At 36.4% G+C, this 23,114-nt stretch overlaps 1 protein-coding gene across 1 annotated transcript in view; it reads left to right on the top strand.

Moving 5' to 3' along the window:
- Positions 1–23,114, top strand: part of Pink1 (PTEN-induced putative kinase 1) — a 90,351-nt gene that overhangs the window by 29,083 nt on the left and 38,154 nt on the right. The window contains exons 4-5 of the mRNA XM_090374035.1: positions 7,364–7,562; positions 22,259–22,438. Of these exons, the coding sequence (XP_090230161.1) occupies positions 7,364–7,562; positions 22,259–22,438 (379 nt within the window). The remainder of the gene's footprint in view (positions 1–7,363; positions 7,563–22,258; positions 22,439–23,114) is intronic.

Genomic DNA, 23,114 nt, shown 5'->3' on the forward strand with positions numbered 1-23,114 from the left:
GTCTATTACAAATCTGAATTGTGAAAGTCAAACCGATGCCCGTTTCTGCCAACGGTCAGTTGATAGTTCCCTTTCAAGTTAGAGGAAAACTTTGCTGCCAAATTTTATCAAAATTTGAGGTAAGTATACCAACAAGGCATTCATATAAGCAATGTACATAGGTGGCTTGCACGTCTTAAAGAGGAGATATAAGACATTTGTGGCACCTCCGTAGCCAGGTGGGCAGGAGCAGCAGTGCGTAGCATACATTTCTTGATTAGACCGGGGTTCGAGCCTGTGACCTCCAAATACGGAGGATGCGGAAAGGTCAGGGATTGACCACCGCATATTCCAGGAGCAATATGGTCTTAGTTGCTAATGTTCCTAAAAGCCAAATAGCAACAACAACAACATATGACATTTGTAACAATCCAAGTTGCAGAAGACCGAAGTCTGTGTACATTGAAGAAAACACTAAGATTTTAGACAAAATTATTCAAAAAGACTGGACACCAACCATGTATATATACACTGCTCAACAAAATTAATAGAACAAAATGTTTTTCATGAATATTTTATTGTGAACAGTGTTGCTGAAGGCAAATATTTGATATAATATGCATCCAAACATTCAAATTCTGAGTATCCAAAAGAAATTAACAGTAGCCACAGGCAGAGGTGAAAGTGATTCTTGCACTGCTTCTATTAGAATGAGCAGTAGCCTGGAAAGCAAGGTGCTGGGGGTTTCAAGAACTGGTGTCAGTCATTGCGGAACAAGTAAATACATGGGCTGTGTTAGGGTAACCCAGAGTAAGAACAGATGCATGTGTACTTACATGTACACCAATGCTAGGAGTACAGTAAATAAATTTTATGAATTTGAAGTGCTGGTGAAGACATCAAAGGTGAACATTGTTGGGATATCAGAGATGTAGTGTCACACAGATATAAGCAGTGCAGAATGGAATATGGGGAGTACAATGTGTACAGAAAGGACAGACAGAATAGGAAGGGAGGAGGGGTTATGTTGTTAGTTAAGAAACACAAAATCTAAGGAAGTGCATCCAGTTGACATAGATGGACAGTGCAATGTTGGATCAGTTTGGTGTGACATTAGCACTGTGAAAGCAATAATGAGAGTAGCAGTGTGCTATAGGCCTAGTGACTCTGATGAGTATAATAAGAAACTGTACAGGGAAATAGTGGGCCAGTAAATCAGAGTGTCTTATAATGGGGTATTTTAACTTCCCAAATATTGACTGGAACTTGTGGGTTGGTCATTTGCACACTAGCAAGGCTTTTGTGAATTTATTGAATGACTGTTTTCTACAGCAGCATGTTAGAGAGGCAACCAGAGGGAGTAACACTCTTGATATGATTATCAGCAATGATTATTCATGCATTAAGAACTTACAGATGCAGACCGGTCTAGCCAAGTAGGTAAAATGCCTGCCTGGCAACCCAAAGGTCATGGGTTCGAATTCTGCCTTGGATCAGAGTAAAATGCAAAAAACTTTGGGAGATACATTATGGCCACAGAAGCCGATGTGCCAACAACTAACAAAAAAAAAATTTACAGATAAAGGAACCACTAGGTGGCAGTGTACTGATGTGAGATTTACTTAATGATGTAACTACCATCAGGGGTAAAGGGAAGGATTTTTGCTTTTGTAAGCTGACTACAGTGGTCTCAGATTTTTTAAATTCTATACAGAGGGACAAACTGATAATGTTACTAACAGTGAATTCTAAATGTGAAGCATTCAAGGAATTAAATTAAGGAATTTGTGATCAAGAAATGAAGAAATTCTTGGAACCTACTAGGCTTTTTATACCAATTAAGAAATGCTGTTCGAGGTTTAGACCTAAAAGCATGTCAGATGAACTAATGAGACCCATGGCAGAGAAAAAAAATGCATGGGATGCATATAAATTATCAGATGACAAGGAAGCCTTTGGTAGATATAAGCCAGTCTGGAATCAAGTCACACAGGAGGTTAGGCAAGCGAAGACAGATTATGAGAAATCTTTGGAAAAGAATGCAAAGAAAAACAGCAGACCTCTTTACTTATATAAACTCTAGAAGGAAGAGGGAGGAATCAGGTTGATCCACTTGATATCAATAGCTCAACTGTTGATGACCTTGCTCTGATAGCTGACCAACTGAATGAGTATTTTACATGTACATTCACACATGAGGAATTCTGTAGGGAAGAGGAGGTCAGAAGCTTATTAAACTCTAACAGGGAGCTTAATGATTTTGTAATAACTGAGAACAAAGTGGAGGAGAAATTGTTGAAGGTGAACATATAAAAGGTACCTGGGGTAGATGGGATCTATCCAGTTATGTTAAAGGAGGCGGCAAAGGAAATAAGCATATCTGTAGGCATAATTATTAGAGCATCATTAGATTCCGGGGAAGTCCCCATGGACTAATGGACTAGAGAAGTGCAAATATATCCCAATTCACAAAGGGTGAAGCGAGTAATTGCAGACATGTTAGTTTAATTTCTGTTCCGGAAAAAATTCAATCACTAGTTGTTATTATTATTATTATCCATATTATTAGCCATAAGCCTGAGGCTTATGCTGCACTGCCCACAAAAAAAAAAAAAAAAATCCCAAATTATCCTGAGAGAGAGTAGAAAGGAATCACCAAGAAAGAGAAGAATGATGACATCCAACTCATGACCCTGGGTTTGCCAATCCCATACTCACCACATGCGAGCCCCTTAAAGAAGCATTGTAAGATCATTTACACAAGACTGCATTAATAATTCAGACATGGCATGGGTTTGTTAAGGGGAAGTCTTGTCTGAACAACTTGATTGGATATTATGATGTGGTCACAGAGGAACTGGATGCAAAAAAATAATTTTGATATCATATACTTGAATTTCGGGAAATCTTTTGATACTATTGCACCTGGAAGACTACTGTATAAATTGGAGCACTCTGTCATTAAGTTCAAGTTGCTACAATGGATAAAAGGGTGGTTCAGTGGGAGAAGACAGTGGTAATCAATGGACACTGCCCTTTGTGGACTAATGTTATTAGTGCGGTCCCCCAGAGTTCGGTGATGGGCCCATTGCTGTTTTGTATATTTATCAATGACATTGATGAAGGGATATCAGGCTTAATGTTGAAGTTTGCTGATGGTACAAAGATTGGCAGGGTTGTTAATGACAGTAATGACAGTATACTACTGCCAGAGGACCTAGAAAAGTTAGGCAGATAGGCTTAGAAGTGGCAACTGAAGTTTAACATTGACAAATGCAAAGTACTGCATATGAGTAGCAATAACCACAGAGAAATGTACCAGCTTGTGTCTGTGAAGCTGCCACAACAGGTTATATGGTCTTGTCAATGATATACAGGAATTTTGCTATTAGGGAAAAGGAGGTGATTATCCCTTTGTGTAAGGCAGTGGTCAGGCCACATCTTCAGTACTGCATACAGGCCTGGAGATCTCATTTTAGGAAGGATGTAGAGTTGCTTGAGCAAGTACAGAGAAGGGCAACAAGATTGGGGGGGGAACGAAGGGGTCCTCTTACCAAAAAAGACTTAATTTCTGAAAATTGCAGCGTCTGGAGACTAGGCACCTGCCAGGCCAGACCTCAAGTACTTCATACAGGTTTGGAGACTAGGCAGGTGCCTAGTCTCCAGAAAGAAGAAGAAAGAAGGGGTCCTCTTACCAAGAAAGGCTTATGTTCTGCAAATTGCAGCATATTTAGATTAAGTAAAGGTGATCATTGAGGTGTATAAGACCTTGAATAGGTTGAGCATGTTTAATGCTGATGGGATTCTTTCTCAGATTAAGAATCTGAGGGGGTGACGTAGATTCAAATTGGAAAAAAAGAATTGTAGAATAGATGTGCAGAAATTTGCTTTTAGCCAGAGGGTAGTTGATTGCTGGAACAGACTTTGATCTGGGTTGTTGTGGAAATTGATAGCTTAAATAAATTTAAAGCTGAGCTAGACATGCATTTGGAGTGAATAGGTGTGTGAAATGGGAGGGTTCTTTTTGGCTGATGCTGCATAAGCTTGTTTTCTTGTATCATAAGTCTCTACTAATGCTAAATCAAACTTTCATCTTATAGAACTGTATGTAACATTATGTAAATTATTCATGCCTATAAACACAAGGGTTGCGACCACATCACTTCGTTCCCATTTTTTGGCTTGCTCAGTGGGATAGTCTGAATGGCAAGTAATGGTTGTTTAGATGATTCTTTGTGATGGTGGGCAGTTGGATGACTTGAAGCTAGGCAATCATAGGCAGAGGTGGCAAGTTGGTTAAATGTGTCACGTAATGTTGTCTTGGTGCTATTGAAGCAGTTTCAGAAGATAAGAACCATCGCAAGAAGAACTGGCTAAGGTTACCCACCAGCTATGTCAACTAAAACAGACCACTCTGTGGCTCTAACAGCAAGACTGAACTGAGCGATATCCTGTCCATCAACTATCTCTTGAAGTTTCTGCGGCCACAGGTGAAAACATTTCCAACCCGGACTGTGTTAAGAAGGCTCGATTCAAGTGAACTCTATGCAAGGAAGCCAGTGCTTTGTATCCCTTTAACCCCAAACCACCGCAGAGATCATCGCAACTGGTACCATGAACTTGTGACTTGATGAATAACTGGGATTGGCAGAGGACTTAAGCGAGTTTGACAAAGGCCAAATTGCAATGGCCAGATGACTGGGTCAGAGCGTATCCGAAACGGCACAGCTGGTGGAGTTCTCGTGGTCAGCTGTGGTTAGTACCTACTGAAAGTGGTCTGAGGAGGTGGAACCCACAAATTGCCAGCGAGGTGTTGGACAACCATGGCTCATTGATACTCGAGGTAAGCGAAGGCTCTCCCTGGATGGTATGTGGCAACAGAAGGGCAACTGTGGTGCAACTCGCTGGTGACAGGATTAATGTGTCACAACAGACAGTACATCGAACCCTGCTGAAAATGGGGCCAAGTGGACGGCCGGGTACATATGCGTCGTTTACCTGGGGAAGTGATGCTGCCTGAATGCATTGGTGGCAGCGGTGTCATGCTTTGGCGATGTTCTGCTGGGATACTCTGAGTCCAGTCATCCATGTGCTGGGGGCGCTCTGATGTCTACCACCTACCTAAACATTATTGCTGACCAGGTACGCCCTTTTGTGGCAACGGTCTTCCTCTCTGGCGGTGCCGTCTTTCAGCTGGATAATGCCCTCCCCTTTCAAAATAAAACGAAATTATCTTAATAAAAAGAAGAAAATAGCAACAAAAACTACTAAGAAATTAAAAATACATTTGTTGGAAGATGAAAGCACTAAATTCCTGTATGAAAGTCAATTGAAAGATAAACTCAAATCAGATGAAAGTGATAATGTTGAGGAAATCTGGTCAAACATGAAAAAATCAATTCTGGGAGATGCTGAAGAAAATCTTGGATACAAACCTATAAAAAAATAAAAACTGGCTAAGAACTTGGAATGAAGAATTGAAACAAGCAATCAGTGAGAAAAAAAAGACCTATAAACTATTCCTACAAACTAAAGACCTACATCTACACATAAAATATAAAAAGCCTAGAGCAGAAGTCAGAAAACTAACCAGAAGAATCCGACAAGATGACTGGGATAAATTTGTTAAATCTTTAGAACGTGATATCACAGGCCCACAGAGAAGAGGATTTAAAATTTTTAAGAAATTACAACTAGACACAAATGATCAAATAAAAACCAACTCCATCTCCCAAGCAGAATGGAAGCAACACTATACCAAACTATGGTATAACCCAGACACTAGGGAATTGGAAGATAAATCTGTTGTAACCAAAGATGAAGAAAATATAACAATGGAAGAACTAGAGTTAATATTACAAAAATCAAAAAAGCCCAGGCATAGACAATTTGAATGTAGAACTATTTAAATATGGGGCACCTTACTAAAAAACGCGCTACTAAAATTATTTAACGTCATATGGCATAAGCAACAGATACCCAAAGATTGAGAAACAGGAATAGTAATCAATTTACGCAAAAAAGCTCCAGAAATAACCCTAACAACTACAGAGGGTGATAACACTGCTGAGGGTGATAACACTACAGAGGGTGATAGCAGCAAATGAACTTAATAAAATAGGTAAAAAGTAAGAGATGAAAATCTCCACCTCAAAAACAAAATCAATGGGATTATGTGGAAAAAACATAGAGTCAAAATTGTTATTGATGATAAAATAATAGAACAAATATCTGACTTCACCTATTTGGGAAATTTAATATCAAATGAAGGGAAAGACATCCACACTAAACTAACAAAAATATAATAAAATGAATGGAACAATTAAATGCCACTTCGGAAAACAAATGACAACTGAAACAAAATTACGACTTCACAACATCACGTCAAAACCAGCCCTCTTCTACAGCTGTGAGACTTGGGTCATAAATAAGAAAGATGCACACAAACTAGAAGAATGAGATTTTTAAGACCATTATTAGGCTTTACAAATGAGATTTTTAAGACCATTATTAGGCTTTACAAGGCTAGACCACCAAAGAAATTTAGATATCCACGAGAAATTAAAAGTAGATAACATAGTAAATGACATAAAATGGTATCAGGAAAAATGGATCAGCCACATAGAAAGAATGAACCCAGACCGGATCCCAAAATTAGCCTTTAACTACAAACCTACAGGCAAGAAAGATGTTGGTTGACCAAGACAACGATGGCGAGATCAAGACCACCTCCAAGAGCTAGAACGGAACAGGTCTTAAAAGACCTACGCCGGACCAAGTTCATGATGAATTTTTTAACTTTTAAATGTGTGCGTGATAGTAATTCCTTAATAACATGGTTACATCATTGATTATTGATGACTAATTTTATTTAATCAGATGTCAATTAATTCATTTTTATTCCATGTTTGTTTTAAAAAATTAATCCAGTTTCACCAAGTTGCTTATATATTTAACTTCAGGGGCTCACATCTGGTGAGTATGGGCTTGGTACATGCAGGGTCCTGAGCTGGATATCATCGTTCTTGGTGATTCCTTTCAAGTCTCTCTCTCTCTCTCTCTCTCTCTCTCTCAATAATTTAGAATTTTTTTTTTTTTTTTTGACTGGTGCAGCAAAAGTCTTGGGCTTCCTTGCACTTTATGGCTAATATAATAATAATATCATTATATTGTATCATATATTATAGTGCACAAAAGTTTATTTTCACGATACTCATTTTATAATAAATCCCAAAGCTGAACTTATTCTGTAGGTGAACCTTGCATGCTTAATATCAAATGATATGCACTTTTATATAGAGAAATTGGAAATAATATTATGTGCCTTAATAAAAATAAAGTTTAGATACTAAGTTTACTCTTACAACTTATATTTTGTTTTCAGCTGTAACTGCTCCAGCATTTATTCGTGAAAGTTGTAGCCCTCCAGGATTCCATGCAGGATCTCTGTCTCCTTACAATTTAGCTGTCAAAATAATGTTTAATTACAGTGCTGAGTCAAATGCTGCTGCTATTTGGAAAGCCATGCATAAAGAAACTATTCCAGCAAGAAGAGAATTGATAGCCAGACAACCAAAAAACTTGTAAATTTTTAAACAGTTTTTATGAATTAATTTCTTATCTAAGGGGAGAAAAAAAAATGCATAATTATCATGAAAAATATTGATATAACAATGAGCAACCTTCATGTTTTTATTTATTTGTTACTGGCTGAGTTCATGTTCATTTGAAACTAATGCTAAATCTTCATCTTTTAATCATAACACCACTCTTTCATTTATAACATTAATTAAGATTGCATAATTTCCAGATGGAATTAAAGCTTCTAATTTATAGACATGAAATATTGATAGACCTAATGAAAGGTAATACAATCTGTTTTCATTTATTTAGAGAGGCATTTTTACTTTTGACAAATATTTGTCAGCCTGTAATGGTGCTCTCTTATAAAAGATGCCAAATAGAAATTTTAATAACTTTCAGAAAGAATTGATGTGTTAAAAAATAACACACACACACACACACACACACACACACACACACACACACACACACACACACACACACACACACACCCACCTTACTATTCGTACAAGGTTTCATAGTCTTAGAGCTATAGTGCTGTCACACACATACCACACGCTCATTTGTTATTTTAGATTTACTATGCAATCAAAAGGAGTAAATATAAACCTCCAGTTCTGGTAATATAAGATTTGCTATTTGATTATAATAGCTGATCCATAGATGAAGAACACTTGAATTATAAGAAACATCATATTGGACACTGAATTGTCAAACTAGTTCACCATTTGGTGTTTTCTTATAATTCAAACAATTCTGTACAGTCCAAGTGTGCAGAAATATGTTCAGAGGCCTATTTGGTTTTAAAATAAGATGTTTAATTTTAAAAGTTATTTTGCCAAGTTATTCATATTATATGATACGTTATGGTAGAAAGAGATTGGAACACAATCTCTGAAATAAGCTATTGCTAGATGTAATAACATACTAGGACAGCTCATGGAATTTTGTTAATGATATACAGGAATTTTACCATCAGGGATAAGAGGTGATTATCAAATTGTATAAGGCAGTAGTTAGGCCATTTCTTGAGTTCTGCATATAGGTCTGGAGGCCTCATTTTAGAAAGGATGGAGACTGTTGGAAGGGTGCAGAAAAGAGCAACAAGATTAATGAGAAGGAACATAAGGGTGCTCTTACTTGGAAAGGCTTCAGTTCTGCGAATTGTAGCATCTGGAGACTAGGCATCTCTCTCTGGAGACCTGTGCCTAGTCTCCAGATGCTACAATTCGCAGAACTGAAGGAGATCTAATTGAGGTGTTTAAGGTTCTGAATGGAGTAAGCGCAATGTCAGTGGCATCCTTTCCTTCTCAGACTACACACATGAGAGAGCTTAAATTCAAATTGAGGAAGGATATTTGCAGGATAGATGTGTGGAAAATTACCTTCAGCCAGTGGGCAATTAATTGTGGGAACAACCTTCCATATTGTGTTCTAGAAGTGATAGTTTAAATAAAGTCAAGGAAGAACTATTAGAGGAGAGAATAGGTGATATGGGAAGGTCTTTTTTTTTTTTTTTGGCTGACACTGTATAAACTTGCTTGCTTTCTTGCTGCTATTAATACTGATACTGACATCAATGAGGGCAGCCATGCACTGTGGAAGTATAATAGGTTGAAACAGGTGGCTTATTCCATTGGTAGGCGTGATGCTATATACAGTGGCAATATGCATATAAAGTAATGAACCATGGCCAACCAGTGCTCTACACATATAACAAGCTCATCCATAGAATTCTATGGATGAGCTATAGCCCATAACCACAAAACTGTGGTTCACACTGTACTTGAATGTCTGGAGGAATAAAAATGCATTTTCTGGAGCAGTTTTGTGAAAACTCAGTGGTTTTTAACATATACAGTTAGTGAGACAATATATGAATGCAGTTCATTTCAGAGAAACTTCACTTTCCATTTACTATTGTATAAATTATCATATGCAAGTGGCAACTACACTAGTACTCAAAACTTAAAAACTAACACAAAAAACATAAATCAATCTTTTATTAGATTATGATAAAACATTAATAAACCATTTGTTTCAGTTGGTCTTAATAAGGCATAAGACTGGACAAATTTTGATGAAAGTAGCATTATGCAAATGAGTTCATGAACAACCAAAAAGGACATTATCGATCTGTAGGAAACACCCTAATAAGGGATGTGATCTTTGTGGATAGTAATACAGGTATAAATCATCTCCTCATGAGTGAGACTATTAATTAGTACTAGAAGCATCAGTTTACAGTCTTGTATAAGGATACCAAGCTCTGATGCTTCTGGGGAGGAAGGGACCTGTGACTGGCAGCCCTCTTGCACTGAGCATCCCAGGCATTCTGAATTGCATTGAAGTCTGCGGATCTGATTAACCATTCTCACAAGCTGTGCTCTTCCTCTGATGGTATTGGTTTACTAGAAGATCTCTGTGAAGACATGCATTGTCATCTATCGAAGGAATGTGTGGACTAATTGCTTATGCAAGAGGCAAACATATGGATCAAGAATCTAATCTTGATACTTACAGCCATTGTGGGAATGCAGAGATGTGTATGATCATTGAAAGTGATTCCATTCCATACCATTAAACCGTAATCAGCAATCGTCACCTTCCATGATATAAGCAGATAGAATGTGGTGTTCTGTTTCCTCTAGATCAGTGGTTCCCGACCAGTGGTTTACAAACCCTTTGGGGGGGGTTTCACACTAAAAATTCTGCAATGCTGTCTGCTTAGATTTACATAGGTATGTTTTTGTAAAGTAGAAAATAGCTTAATATTAATTTGTGCAGTTCAGTTCAAAATTTATATTTAGTTGTGGTTTGAGTCACATGCCCTTACATTGTGAACATGCACAACAGGATATTAGTGTGTGTGGGGTTCGGGGAAATTACGTGTGAACATGCCAATATGTATCGCACTGTTCGTCTATGGTAAAAGGGTTATAAAAAATTATAATTAATAAACAAAGATAAAATAAAATTAAATATAAAGTAGAGAATTGCCAATGAAAGAAACCAAATCTCCCACAATTCCTTATAATTAGTTTACTATCTTACAATATATCGGTTTAAATACACAATGTTTTCCATACTAATTTTTTTATCATTCTCAAAGACCCTTGTTATGCATAGGTACCTAATAATAATTTTATATTATTATGCAATTTGCTTATAAAACTTAGAACTGGAAATATTTTATAATAAAAATTCAGAACTATTATACGATTTCAGAGAATATAGGCTTAGTGGTTCATGATAAAAATATTATGCTGAAAGGGGTTTGCGAGTCAAAAAAGGTTGGGAACTGCTGCTGTAGATGCAAGTGCTTAGATCCCAGTTGAAGACTCCAACTTTTCCACTTGTATAAACTATTAAACTGTTAACTCATCAGTGAACAGCACTACTACAATTCATTGCTCTTTGGTTCACCAATTTGGGCAGGTTTTTTTTATGTATGGAGGTGAAGAGAATACAGATAACGGGTTATTGTTAGGCATAAAATCCCTTTTCATAAAACCTGTAGATGCTGTATGCCCAAATACAAGGTCTTCTGTAGAACCAGTAAGTTACTGATGCAACTGAATCCAGTTGTGATGCTGTGAAACAGCATAGTTATAGCCAGATAATGGTTAGCTTGTGTGGAAGTGACATGAGGATACCCTTGGACTAGTCTTCAAGAGAAAGAGGCTTACAATGCTGTGAGTCACTCAGTCATCTAGCTGCCTTGACTTGACTTTGTCCTTATTCCATTCTCCCTGTTGCTCTCCACCTCAGAGAATGATCCTTTTTTTGTGACATTTTCTCAGTGTTGGCTATATTTAAATTGATAATGGAAAGTCAGATTGTTTTTACTTGGTATTCCAATTTGCACTTTGCAACAGGTTGGATGCAATGGGATTAGACAGTGATGTTCATAAATGAATATTTTGCTTTTTATTTGTATTTAAAAATATATTTCTTTATGCTCGTTCCTTAGATTTTTAGCATCAGTGTAGTTGATTATAACACATAAAAAAGTTATAAAATGTAACATTCATGCCCAGCAGCAAAGTCTGGGGCCTGTTGGCTTAGAAACAAAGCAGTAGACAAGGGTAGAATGTTGTTGTGAAAATGGGAAAATGAACCTCAAAACCATAAATTTTACAAAACTTCATGCTTTGAAGTGACTGAAGTAGATGCTTTACTCTGCCTGGTCATTGTTTATTGCCATCTCCGAATATCTGGATGTAGTTTTGTTTTTTTCTGAACGTGGATTTGATTTTATGGGCAGCAACTTGATTGTGATTCAAGAAATGGAAATTTCTTAGGAATGCTAGAGATCATAAGTCATTATGATCCTCTCCTTGACGAGCATTTGAAAAAAGTGAAAGAATCACTAATTGAAAAGATTGAAGGTTCATTATTTGTCAGCCGAAATTCAGAATGAATTTATTTCATGCTGTGCTGAAAATGTTCTTAGCTGAATTTTAAAGGAAAGAGAAGTTGCGAAATACTTTTCTATAATTGTAGATGCAATGCCAGATTCTGCTCATATGGAACAAATGAAATTCATTTTGCTCTATGTTCTTGCAAACAAAGAAACAAATGAATATGAAATCTTTGAAAGATTCATGGAATTTGTAGATTTCAGGAGAGGCCATTGCAAATTTAATTCTTAAAACACTTAAAAAACATAATATCCCAATAAGTGAGTGCCACGCTCAAGGATGCTATAATGGCTCTAATATGAGTGGAGCATGCAAGGGCATTCAAGCTCGAATTTTGGAAATTAATCCCCTGGCCATTTTTTCTCCTTGCGCTTGTCACAGTTTGAATCTCTGTGGTGTTTGTGCAGCAGAATATTGTCCTGAGGTAATAACATTTTTTGGTGTTATACAGAAGCTGTATAATGTTTAGTGGTAGTCCTCAGAGGTGGGAAATTTTGAAAAAAAAAACACCAACTGCTCACTTCATTCCATGTCCAACTCACATTGGTCTGCTTGAATTGAGAGTGTGAAACCATTTGCACAAAAGCTTCCTTCAATAATGAAGTCAATCGACATAGTGCTAGAATTAAATCTAACTGCAGACACTCAAACAGATTTGAATGGTATAAAGACATATATGGAGACGGAGTCATTTGAATGCCTCTTGATGGTAACAGTTTGGTTCAAAATTCTATCAGCCATAAACTACTGAAGCACGGTCTTACAAGCTCAAAATACCGCCATTGGCATCGAAGTAGCAAATCTTTCTAGTCTTCTGACAAATTTGAAAAAGATTAGGAATAGTTGGGAGGCAATCCTAAACGAATGCAAGCTCGTAGCTGTAAATTTAAGTATGCAGGCTGAATTTTCAGATCGATAACAAAGGAAGAGGAAACGAAATGCTGAAGAATCGACAATAACATCAACTGAAATATTCAAGTTTAATGTTCTTTTAGACAGTGTTATTAGTAATATGACTTGATTTGATGTAGCGAAATAAATAAACATTGCATTCAGTGTGCTGTGATTATTTCATGACAATGAGGTAGAAATTCGAGAAAATGCCAGAAAACTACAAAACAAATATGAAGATGATATTAGCGAGCAGTTTTCTGAAGAACTAATACATCTGAAATAGATATATGATGCAAATATACAGGAAAAAAATCTTTCACCTATACAGTTGCTCAATAAAATAAAACATCTGAATCTTAAACCGCCTATTTCCCAATATTGTTATTACTTTAAGGTTGTTTTGTACAATACCAGTGACTGTGGCTCAAGCAGAACGATCTTTTAGTTGCCTCTCAAGGATTAAAAATGTGTTACGATCAACTATGGGTCAAAACCAACTTTCGTCTTTGGGCTTATTATCAGTTGAGGTGGAACTAGCCCAACACTGATTTTTCAAAAGTAATAGAGTTATTTGCAAGTCGTGAGGCCTGCAAAGCACCTTTGTGATTTAGTCTAAATCCACGACTTAAGCTGTGATTTTTTTTTGACTTTGTGATCTGATGTGATAGTATATCGAGATTAACCTTATTATATGAGTGGAAATTTTTTATTCATCATCATCGGCCATTTTCAATCAACTGCAGGATGAAGGCCTCTCCAGCAAATTTCCAGTTCCTTCTGTGTTGAGCACCGGCCATCCATTTACTACCCACAAACTCATGAATTTCATCTATCCGTCTCCGCCTTTGTCTTCCAGGTTTTCTTCTAGCTCCTCTTGGGTACCATTCTGTTATTTTCTTAGTCCATCCGTCATCATGTCTTCGAGCTATGTGTCCTGCCCAAGACCATTTTAGTTCTTTAGATTTGATAAGAATGTCCTTTACTTGAGTTTGCTGCCTAATCCATGTGTTTCTCTTCTTATCTAACAGTCTGATTCCCAATATAATTCGTTCCATTCTTCGCTGTGTAGTTCTCAGCTTCTCTTCCATTCTTTTGGTGAGTGCCCAAGTTTCACTTCCATAAGTCATGGTGGGGAGTATACATTGGTTCATTATTTCACGTTTCAGACAAACTGGGATATTGCTCTTCAGTATGTGACTATATTTCCTGAATGCTATCCATCCAAAATTTATTCTTCTCTTGACTTCCAGCCAATTATCATTATTACAGCTATTGAATGACTTGTCCCAAATAAGTATATGACTCCACCTTTTCAATTACTGCTCCTTCAATCATTATTTCCCTTTCTGTGGCATACTTGTTCATCATTACTTTTGTTTTAGCCATATTCATCTTTAGTCCAAAATCCTTACTAACTGTGCATAACTGATTAAGATTTTCCTCTAATTCTTTGGGATCGTGGCTTATGACCACAATGTCATCTGCAAATCGTAAATGGTTTAGGTACTCTCCGTTCACATTGACTCCTTTCTGCGACCAGTCTAATCTTCTGAAAGCTTCCTCAAGGGAAGCAGTAAACAGCTTCAGAGATATTGTGTCTCCTTGTCAAACTCCTTTGTCGATTTTAAATTTCCTGCTGTCTTTGTCTAGTCTAATAAAGGAGGTAGCACTCTCATATATTTTCTTCAAAATCATAATATATGGGGTATCTATGCCTTGTCTTTCCAGTGCCCGAAACATTGCTTTATGCTGTATGGAGTCAAATGCCTTTTCATAATCCACAAATGCCAGGCATAATGGTGTTTCATATTCATTTGCTTTCTCCATTAGCTGTGATATTACATGAATGTGATCCATAGTTGAGAATCCTGTCCTAAAGCCAGCTTGCTCTTTCAGTTGATTCTCATCAAGTATTCTTTCTAATCTGTTAGTAATGACCCTTGTGAACAACTTGTAGATGTGGGATAACAAGCTAATTGGTCTATAATTTCCAATTTCTGATTTATCTCCTTTCTTATGCAGCAAAACTATGATTGCATTATTCCGCTGCTTAGGTGTCACACCTTTTCTATTGCACTTTGTGAAGAACCTTGCCAGTTTTTGTGTTATGTCTTTTCCTCCCAATTTTAACAACTCTACAGTAACTTCATCTTCCCCTGAGCTTTCTGATTCTTCATTTTCTTCAATGCATGTTCTACCTCATCAGGAAGAATATCGGGTATGTCGTATGTGTTGCTACTTTGCAATCCATCTTCCCCACTGCTGGTATCATTCCCTCACTCCTTGTTTAATTCTCTATAGTAGTCTTCTGCTATTTGAATTATGCCTTCTCTGCTGTTTATAAGTACACCATCGCTATTCTTCAGTTTCAGTATCATTTGTCTTTCTGTATTACTGCTCATGGCTGCTGATTTAAATCCTTTGTTTTCCTTTAATGCTTGTTCTACTTTTCTTGTGTTAAATCTTATGCCCTCTCTGAGTCTCTTTCTAATGGGTTTGCATAACTCAGTATACTCAATTTTCTCCCTGTCAGTGTTTTTCTTGGTCTTCATTTGTCGTCTTCAGTTCATCATGACAAGTGTTTCTTGACTAATTTTTTCTTCTTTGGATTTCTGTTTCCCTATAGGTTTCTTGGGCTTTATCACTTTCAGAAAGTTGTAATATTCTTCATCGATATCTTGGTCCTGAACAGTCTGCAGAAACTCAAACTTGTTCTTAAGTTCCAGTACATACTGCTTTTTCTCCTCTTCTGTTATCTCAAAGACCTTTATATTATTTACTTGAGTCAGTTTTTTCCTTTCCTTTCCTACGTCTATATCAAGTGTACATCTTTCCGTTCTGTGATCACTTCCAACATTTACCTTATTCAGGACGGTAACATCATTCACAATATATCTTCTGTTAGTGAGGATGAAGTCTGTTTCATTAGTTGTTAATCCATTTGGACTCTTCCATGTACGCTTTCTGTTCACCCTTTTCTTGAAAAAAGTGTTCATTACTGACAGTCCTTGAGATTCTGCAAATTCCACAAGTCTTTCATCTCTTTCATTTCTTTCACCAATTCAAAATTTCCTATAGTTCCCCTTTCTGCGCTGTTTTGTCTTTTTCCAACCTTAGCATTAAAGTCCCCCATAATAATAGTGTAGTGGGTTTTCTGCTCATTTAGAAGACTCTAAATTTCGGTGTACATTTCTTCAACCTCTTCATCATCATGGCCCGATGTTGGTGCATAAATCATTATAATCTTTAGCTTGTACCTCTTAGAAATCTTGAGTATTAGTCTTGACGCCCTTGGTTGATGTACTTTTGAATTCCAAAATGTTGTTTTTAAAATCTTTATGGACCAGAAACCCAACTCCAACTCCATTGGTGTACAGCAGATTTCCACTTGATAAACTTATAAGTGATTCATTTCTTCTTCTTGTTTCAGCCAAACCGATGATATTCCAATTCACATTTTCTAATTCCTTTTCCACCTCTAATATCCTGTCTTCACCGATGAGTGATCTTACGTTATAACAGGCCAAGTTCAGTTTCCGCGCATGGCAGCCTGGTCGTACCCAGAGATTCTTAGCACCCTCTGCTTACACTTTGATCCTCTCGCTGCCGTAAGAGGGAGAGTGAAAGCTGCTGGGGACTGAGGGCCATTTGTTTTGTCGTGCTGTCGTATGCTGGAGGGTTTGGTCTTTTCCTTATTTATTTTTTATTAAACAACTATTACTTTGTATTTACCCAATATTGTATCACTATTATTCAATTTTCGTATTATTATATTACAGAAAAAATAAAAAAACAATTAGTCTACATGCAGTTTTTTTTTTTTTTCTTTCTTTCTTCTGTCATTGGGCCCGGAATTATTGTTTTCCCAGGGCCCAGAATTTTTATCATTTCTGGTTCAATTAAGTCTTAGTTCTGCTGAGTGCATTAGTTAGCTCTTCTGTTCTAATGGGGTGGAGGGTTCTGTATCAGGAGGTACATATGCCTCATTCTCATTGCAGATGTTTGTTTATCCTAAAGGCTATTGAACGTGACTTCAACAGCCTTTATGATTAGGTTAGTAAATTTTGTCACCCGATATCAGGGTGTAGTAGCTGGTTATCATGTGGGGAAATTTCTTCTGCACTCTCCAATTTATAAACTTTTGTAGAATGGCATTTGTAGCCATTGTTACTTCTATCACACTTTCACGTAGCATACTATTCTACGTCACTGGACTATATGGCTGGTTTAGGATTCGGAATGGTGAAGTAACTATAAAGTCCTCCAAGTCATGCCCACTTTGAGTGCCTGCACTGTCTGATCTATTGGACGTAGGTCTATCAGATGAGTAACTGTGCCATACTGGGGACTTGCAATTTGCATCCATGGAGACCAGAATTTTGCTGTCAGGTAGGATGGATAGAGCTGTTTGTAAGTAATGTAAGGTTGGTTCAGTGTCTTGGCCAGGTTTGCAGTATAATGATATTACATGAAAGCTTCCTAGGGAGAAGTAATTTGCATATAGGCTGCTGTTGGGGAACATAAATTACTGACTGTTAGGCTCATATTCCTTATTATCAGGGCAACCCACGTGGTATCTATGGGGTAGCCTCAGTAATTCTGTATGATTTGGGTTTTCCCTGAACCCTATCCCCATAGGTGTAGGACTTTTGGATACAGGCTGTATCTATTTCTTTTTCTTCCATTATAATTTTGATCCGATCTGCAACTGTGCAGACTCTCCTGGCATTGATTGTGGGGAGTATCCATAATCAGTTTTCTGTTTTTGCTGCTTTATTGCGTTAATATAGGTAGGGCACTTGTGGTCCATAACTGAGTGATTAAAGGTCAGCCCAGCAGTCTTACAATTGGCACATTTGATACTTTGCCCCCTTCCTTTTTTTTTTTTTTTTATTACATACATTATAATCATGGCCTCTACCACAGGTTGGTTCTTTTTGGGAACAGGTGGGCGAGGTATGCCTGAACTTGAAGCACCTGTAGCATTTATATATTCGGTCTTGTTTGGTTATTAGCTGCCATACCCTGGGTGATAATTCAACTATCCAATTTTGGGTGTGGCCAGACTTTGCCCTAGTCAAATATTTCAGTATAAGTTCCTTGCTTAGCTTGTGTTTAGTCATTTGATTATAGAAGTTTTTATCATATAGATTTAATTTAGAATTTCATCTTTTCTCTTATTTTCATCCAGGTGAAATATGATACTTGGGCATCTGGTTTTAGATTTGACTACTTTCAAACTTATGTTTGCAGCTTCACTGCTATTCCTTATCTTGTCGGCATCTTTTGTGGATGCAGCTTCAATAACTAGGCCCATGTTTCTTGTTTTTCTCAGTACCTTAATTTTGACTGTTTTAAATTCAGTTTCCATTTTTTTAGTGACAACTTGCTTGATGGCCTCACTAGAGTTCAGGTTACTGTCCTCTGTGGGCTATATTATTACAGCCAGGCCTTGCATAACATGAGTTTGATTAATGCGTTTTTCAGTTACCATTATTTGAAAAAATTATACCGCTTTTCACTTAACAATGCAAATTTCCAGTTAATGCAATCTTTTTTATGTGATAGTTGAAAAATATTTGAACTTCCTGCTAAGCTTACCTCGTGTTTGCCTCCCGCTAATAAAGTCATGCTAATAAAGACTTGCATTTAAAAATTCTAATTTTTAAATGCAAACAAAAAATTTTAATTTTTAAATGAGTCAGATGAAAATGTTACTGCAAAGAAGATAATGGTAAAAGAACTAGATGAAATCTTTCATATTGCAGAGAACCTCAAACCTTTTTTTTTTTTTTTTTTTTTTTTTTTTTTGAGGTTCTCTATGATATTTATTTCGCCAGGGCCTAGAGAAGATTGTTGTCGACTATTGGAAATTGATTGATGAAAAAAAGAAAGCTAACGCTGTTCAAATGACTCTATTCAAATATTTCCGTAAAAATTGTTTCTTCATTGTGTATGTTTTATGCAATAAACATTTTATTCTATAATTATTTTCATTATCTTTTACATGGTATACAGTTAAAAAGTTATTTAAAAGGTATTTTTAAAATTGTTTAAGGACGTTCCTGAAGGTCACGGACCAATTGCATAAGTACACGTGTCTTGAGTGACCGGGATTCAAGCCCGTCACTGCTAATTATGGTGCCGATTCTTGTATTCTGTCTATCTTGTGAACTCCTGACCATTTGGTCGTCCCATAGTATAAACAGAAAATTTATTTATTTAATTATAATTTTTCCTATTGATTATTATATTCAATTAACGCATTTCAGTTTTGCATGATGCGCTCAGCCTGTATAATATTATCCTCTTTGTATTACCTATTAGTCAAATTTGGTGGTTTGTTAGTCTTTTGACCCTGTTGGGGTACCTTTAGCACCTGAGCATAATATGTCCTTGAGTGCTGGATCTATGTTTAACACTCTGCCTCCTTATCCTCGAGCTTAGCTCTCAAGACTTCATTCTGAATATGGAGGTCTGTCACCGTTCTTTCAAGGCAGGTCCAATACTCAGTGACCTACCTTCTATCTACATCAATGATTCTTCCTGTTTGGTCTGTCATGAGTTTTTCAAGTTGCACTCGCATGTTTATGATTTCATCCAAGGCAGAACCAGCTGTCTGGAAAGTCCATTTTCCTTGGAAGTATTATCTTTATCTTGTGTTAGTTGCCTGAGAAAGTTCTTCTGGTTTGGGGGGGGGGAGACTCTGTCCTAGGTCTAGCAACTATCCTCTGAGCTTTGCTTGAAACATGGGTAGGTCTGCTGTCCTCCTCCTCTGAATCAACCTGAGAGGGTGTTTCTTTCATTTTCAACTTCTCTGTTTGAACAACCGAGTATAAGTCCTGTGGTTCAAGCTCAGAATCTGTGGACTACTTGCATGATAAGGTATTTTCAAATTTTCTTTCTTAAACTTATGATAAAATAGTTTTACTAAGTATATCAGTGGTATCTGCAATGTCTGGATCTAGTCCAGAGGAAACTGGTAAAAAACTAAGTTGGTGGGTTCAACCAGGCTTTCAGTGTGTAAGCTAAGTTCAGCAAAAGGAGCCAGGGGCAAAATAATTAGATGATATCATATCTAGCATTGCAAATCAATTACTACATGTTTTACACAAATTGCAACAAGTTTTAGTGGTATCTAGATCAAAACAGTAGTCTCCATTAAGTTACAGCAAAATGTGGCCATGTGAGGCAAGCAATCTAATAATAGAAAGAATTTCTGTGCTATAACAATGGAGGTCATCATCGATGGTGCCATTGCCACCATCTAGGAAATGAAATGCCCAGATTTGGCTAGGAACTTTATGAAGATTGTAATTATTAACCTAATCAGCAAAAGTTTATCACCCTGTGTAGAAATAAATACAAGAATCCACTTAGTAATGCTTACCTGATAGTCTTCAATACGTACCTTAGTTGAAGTGTCTGCCATCAGCATCAAGTGCTAACTCCAGAATAAAAAAAGGTACCTACTCGGGTCCAGCTGCCATATACAAACAAGCGGGCCACTGCTGTGTGGACTACTCACCACAATGCCATCTAATGGACCAACAAGATGGTACATCCATTTTCCTCATAAGGACGTTTGAGGCTGTTTGCATCTCTGTTTTCAAGGTTGATGGATAGGATGCACAGGTCCAATTTGATGGCCAACTTACCAGGCTTCACATTCTTGGACTTCTTTTTTGTAGGGTTACACCAGCCATGTTAGAGCATATTTAGCAAAAGGTTGATTACCATTAGGATGAGTATTCCATTACTGCTGGAAGTCATTGTTGAAATGTAACTGTTACTGCCACTGCAACTTTGGATTTGTACTAATTTTCTCCCAATATAATATATTTTTAGGTAAACATAATAAAAAATTATAAGATACCTAATAGACAAAATTTTGTGCAAATGTGTGAAGCTACTTTTTATCTACCTGTATTGATCGTGATGTCATGACTGCCAGTGAGAAATATAGTGTTTGCTGTTTGATTGAAAGGCAGCACAAAATAAAAGAAGAGCTAGGGAAAGTAATTGTTTTTTTACAACTTTTGCATTAATCTTTATGTGAGCCTTTACTTGCATCCAAGCTAATAGAAATAAATATACAACAGTTTTAAATTTATTCCCATAAGGTTTTTAGAAAAGGGGGATGAGATTTAATTTCATGATCATTGTTTCAAAGTGCTTTACATGTAAAACAGAGAGGAACTGGTCATGGGGGGGAAACAGCCTATTAGAGCTTTTTAGAGCTGTTTATCGGATTACTATAAAAATTCTTAATAAAAAAAAACACAGAGAGAGAGAGAGAGATGAAACAAGCTTATTGCATTGATAAATTTTAAAATATGAATGGGAGTAGGGGGGGGGGAACAGCCTGTTAGAGCTTTTTAGAGCTGTTTATCGGATTACTATAAAAATTCTTAATAAAAAAAAAACACGGAGAGAGATGAAACAAGCTTATTGCATTGATAAATTTTTAAATATGAATGGCAGTAATGGAAGATGGATCATCTCTGGTTTCAAATTTTTCGATAGGTTCAATAACATAGACAATAAATTCATAAGAATATCAAATGATGGTACCTCTCTCCTCTCTTTCACCAGGTAACGTTAAAAAATAGTGGACTGATATTAGATTTATCCTTGAACAGAGAACAGATTCAGGTCTAGTCATTTCTAGGATCGGGGTTAAAAATTACTATGCAAAAGGTTGTCTTGTCTTTTTAAACATTTTTGTTGCATAAACTACTTCAGCCATAGTGTACCAGTCCCTTTCCTGCAATTTGTCACTGTGTGTGTGCGTGCAATCATGTGTGTGCAGGCTGAAAAACCCAGAATAACTTACAGGGAAACCCTACTCCTTTAAGAATTTTTCCAGTCTATAACAATTTGAAATTGAATCTCTCTAAAGTGATTCAGTTTCAAAATCACTGTAGCAAAATCACTGTATTGCCATGGAGGATGTATAAAGAAGAGCTTAGTATAGTTCAGGGTGGTGTTCATGGCACTTATGCATGATCCAAAAGAAAAAGAGATCCTCTAAAACATTGCTAATTCTGAGTTGCTATAAAGTTGTGGTTAGGGTTTCTGTCATATGAAGTGATAATGATAATTAAGCTGATAGTGCTAACATATCCTGTAAAATGATTAATACCACTCTGGATATGATAAAGTAATTGAACTAACATCGCACTTTGACAGGATAAAGATTATTATATTTTTCATTTTCGACATTTATTTGGCAATTTATTGGATGAGAAATAATAAGTAATAAAGGTGCCAGAATGTTTAATGACCACATAAAAAAAAAAACTTTCACTTTTTGGAAATTTTAAATTAGTATGATTGCTTCTGTTTTGTTGTAATGCATTGTTTTTCTCTTACAGCTCAAAAAGAAAAATAAAATATTTATCTCCTCATCCTAATATAGTGGAAATGTATTGTGCCTTTGCTGACTGGATGCCAAATTTGCCTGAAGCCTTTAGTAATTATCCACAGGCACTACCACCTAGGCTTATTGAGGATGGTTATGGGAGAAATATGACACTCTTTTTAGTGATGAAAAGGTAAATTTATATGTCAGTTTCTGATTGAAATTTATAGTCTGCCTACAAATGGTTTAAAGGGAATGACAGATATTTTAAAAATTCCATTCGTACAAGTTGCAACCTTAAAGTAACAAGGCAAATTTTATAATAAACTTTACCTATGTGTGGGAATGGCATGGACTTGATTCATAAAATTAATAGTATAAACAAGTCATCGTCTGTTTGTACAGGAATATGTATATCTGAACTCTGACTGTTCACCTCTGCTTGTAATATACTGTGTCAGTAAATCAATTAGCAAGGAGACAGTAAGGAGTAAATAAAGCAACTGTATTAATTTAAAATTTTACATATACAAAGGACAATATATGATGTATAGGCTATTTCAAAAACTAATACATATCACAGTGCATAAACATGTATAGAATTCATTATCTAGTTATTAACACTAGATATCAGAATTCACTATCAGCAAAATTGGAAATTTCTTCATGCAGTTAATTAACAAAAAAAAAAAAAATAAAATAAATAAAAAATTGGTTTATCCTCTTAAACCTCTTGAAGTATTGAATCATTCAAGGATTTATAATTTAGAGAAAAAGTTGCATACATTTTGTTCATAATATGCACAGATTGAACATAAGTGCTAACATGTTTTTAACATGTTTGTAAATTGGTTGTGGTATGTACTTCC

The sequence above is a fragment of the Mastigoproctus giganteus genome, chromosome 5 (genome assembly GCF_048544385.1).
Source record: "Mastigoproctus giganteus isolate SK-2022 chromosome 5, ASM4854438v1, whole genome shotgun sequence".
NCBI classification, from domain to species: domain Eukaryota; kingdom Metazoa; phylum Arthropoda; class Arachnida; order Uropygi; family Thelyphonidae; genus Mastigoproctus; species Mastigoproctus giganteus.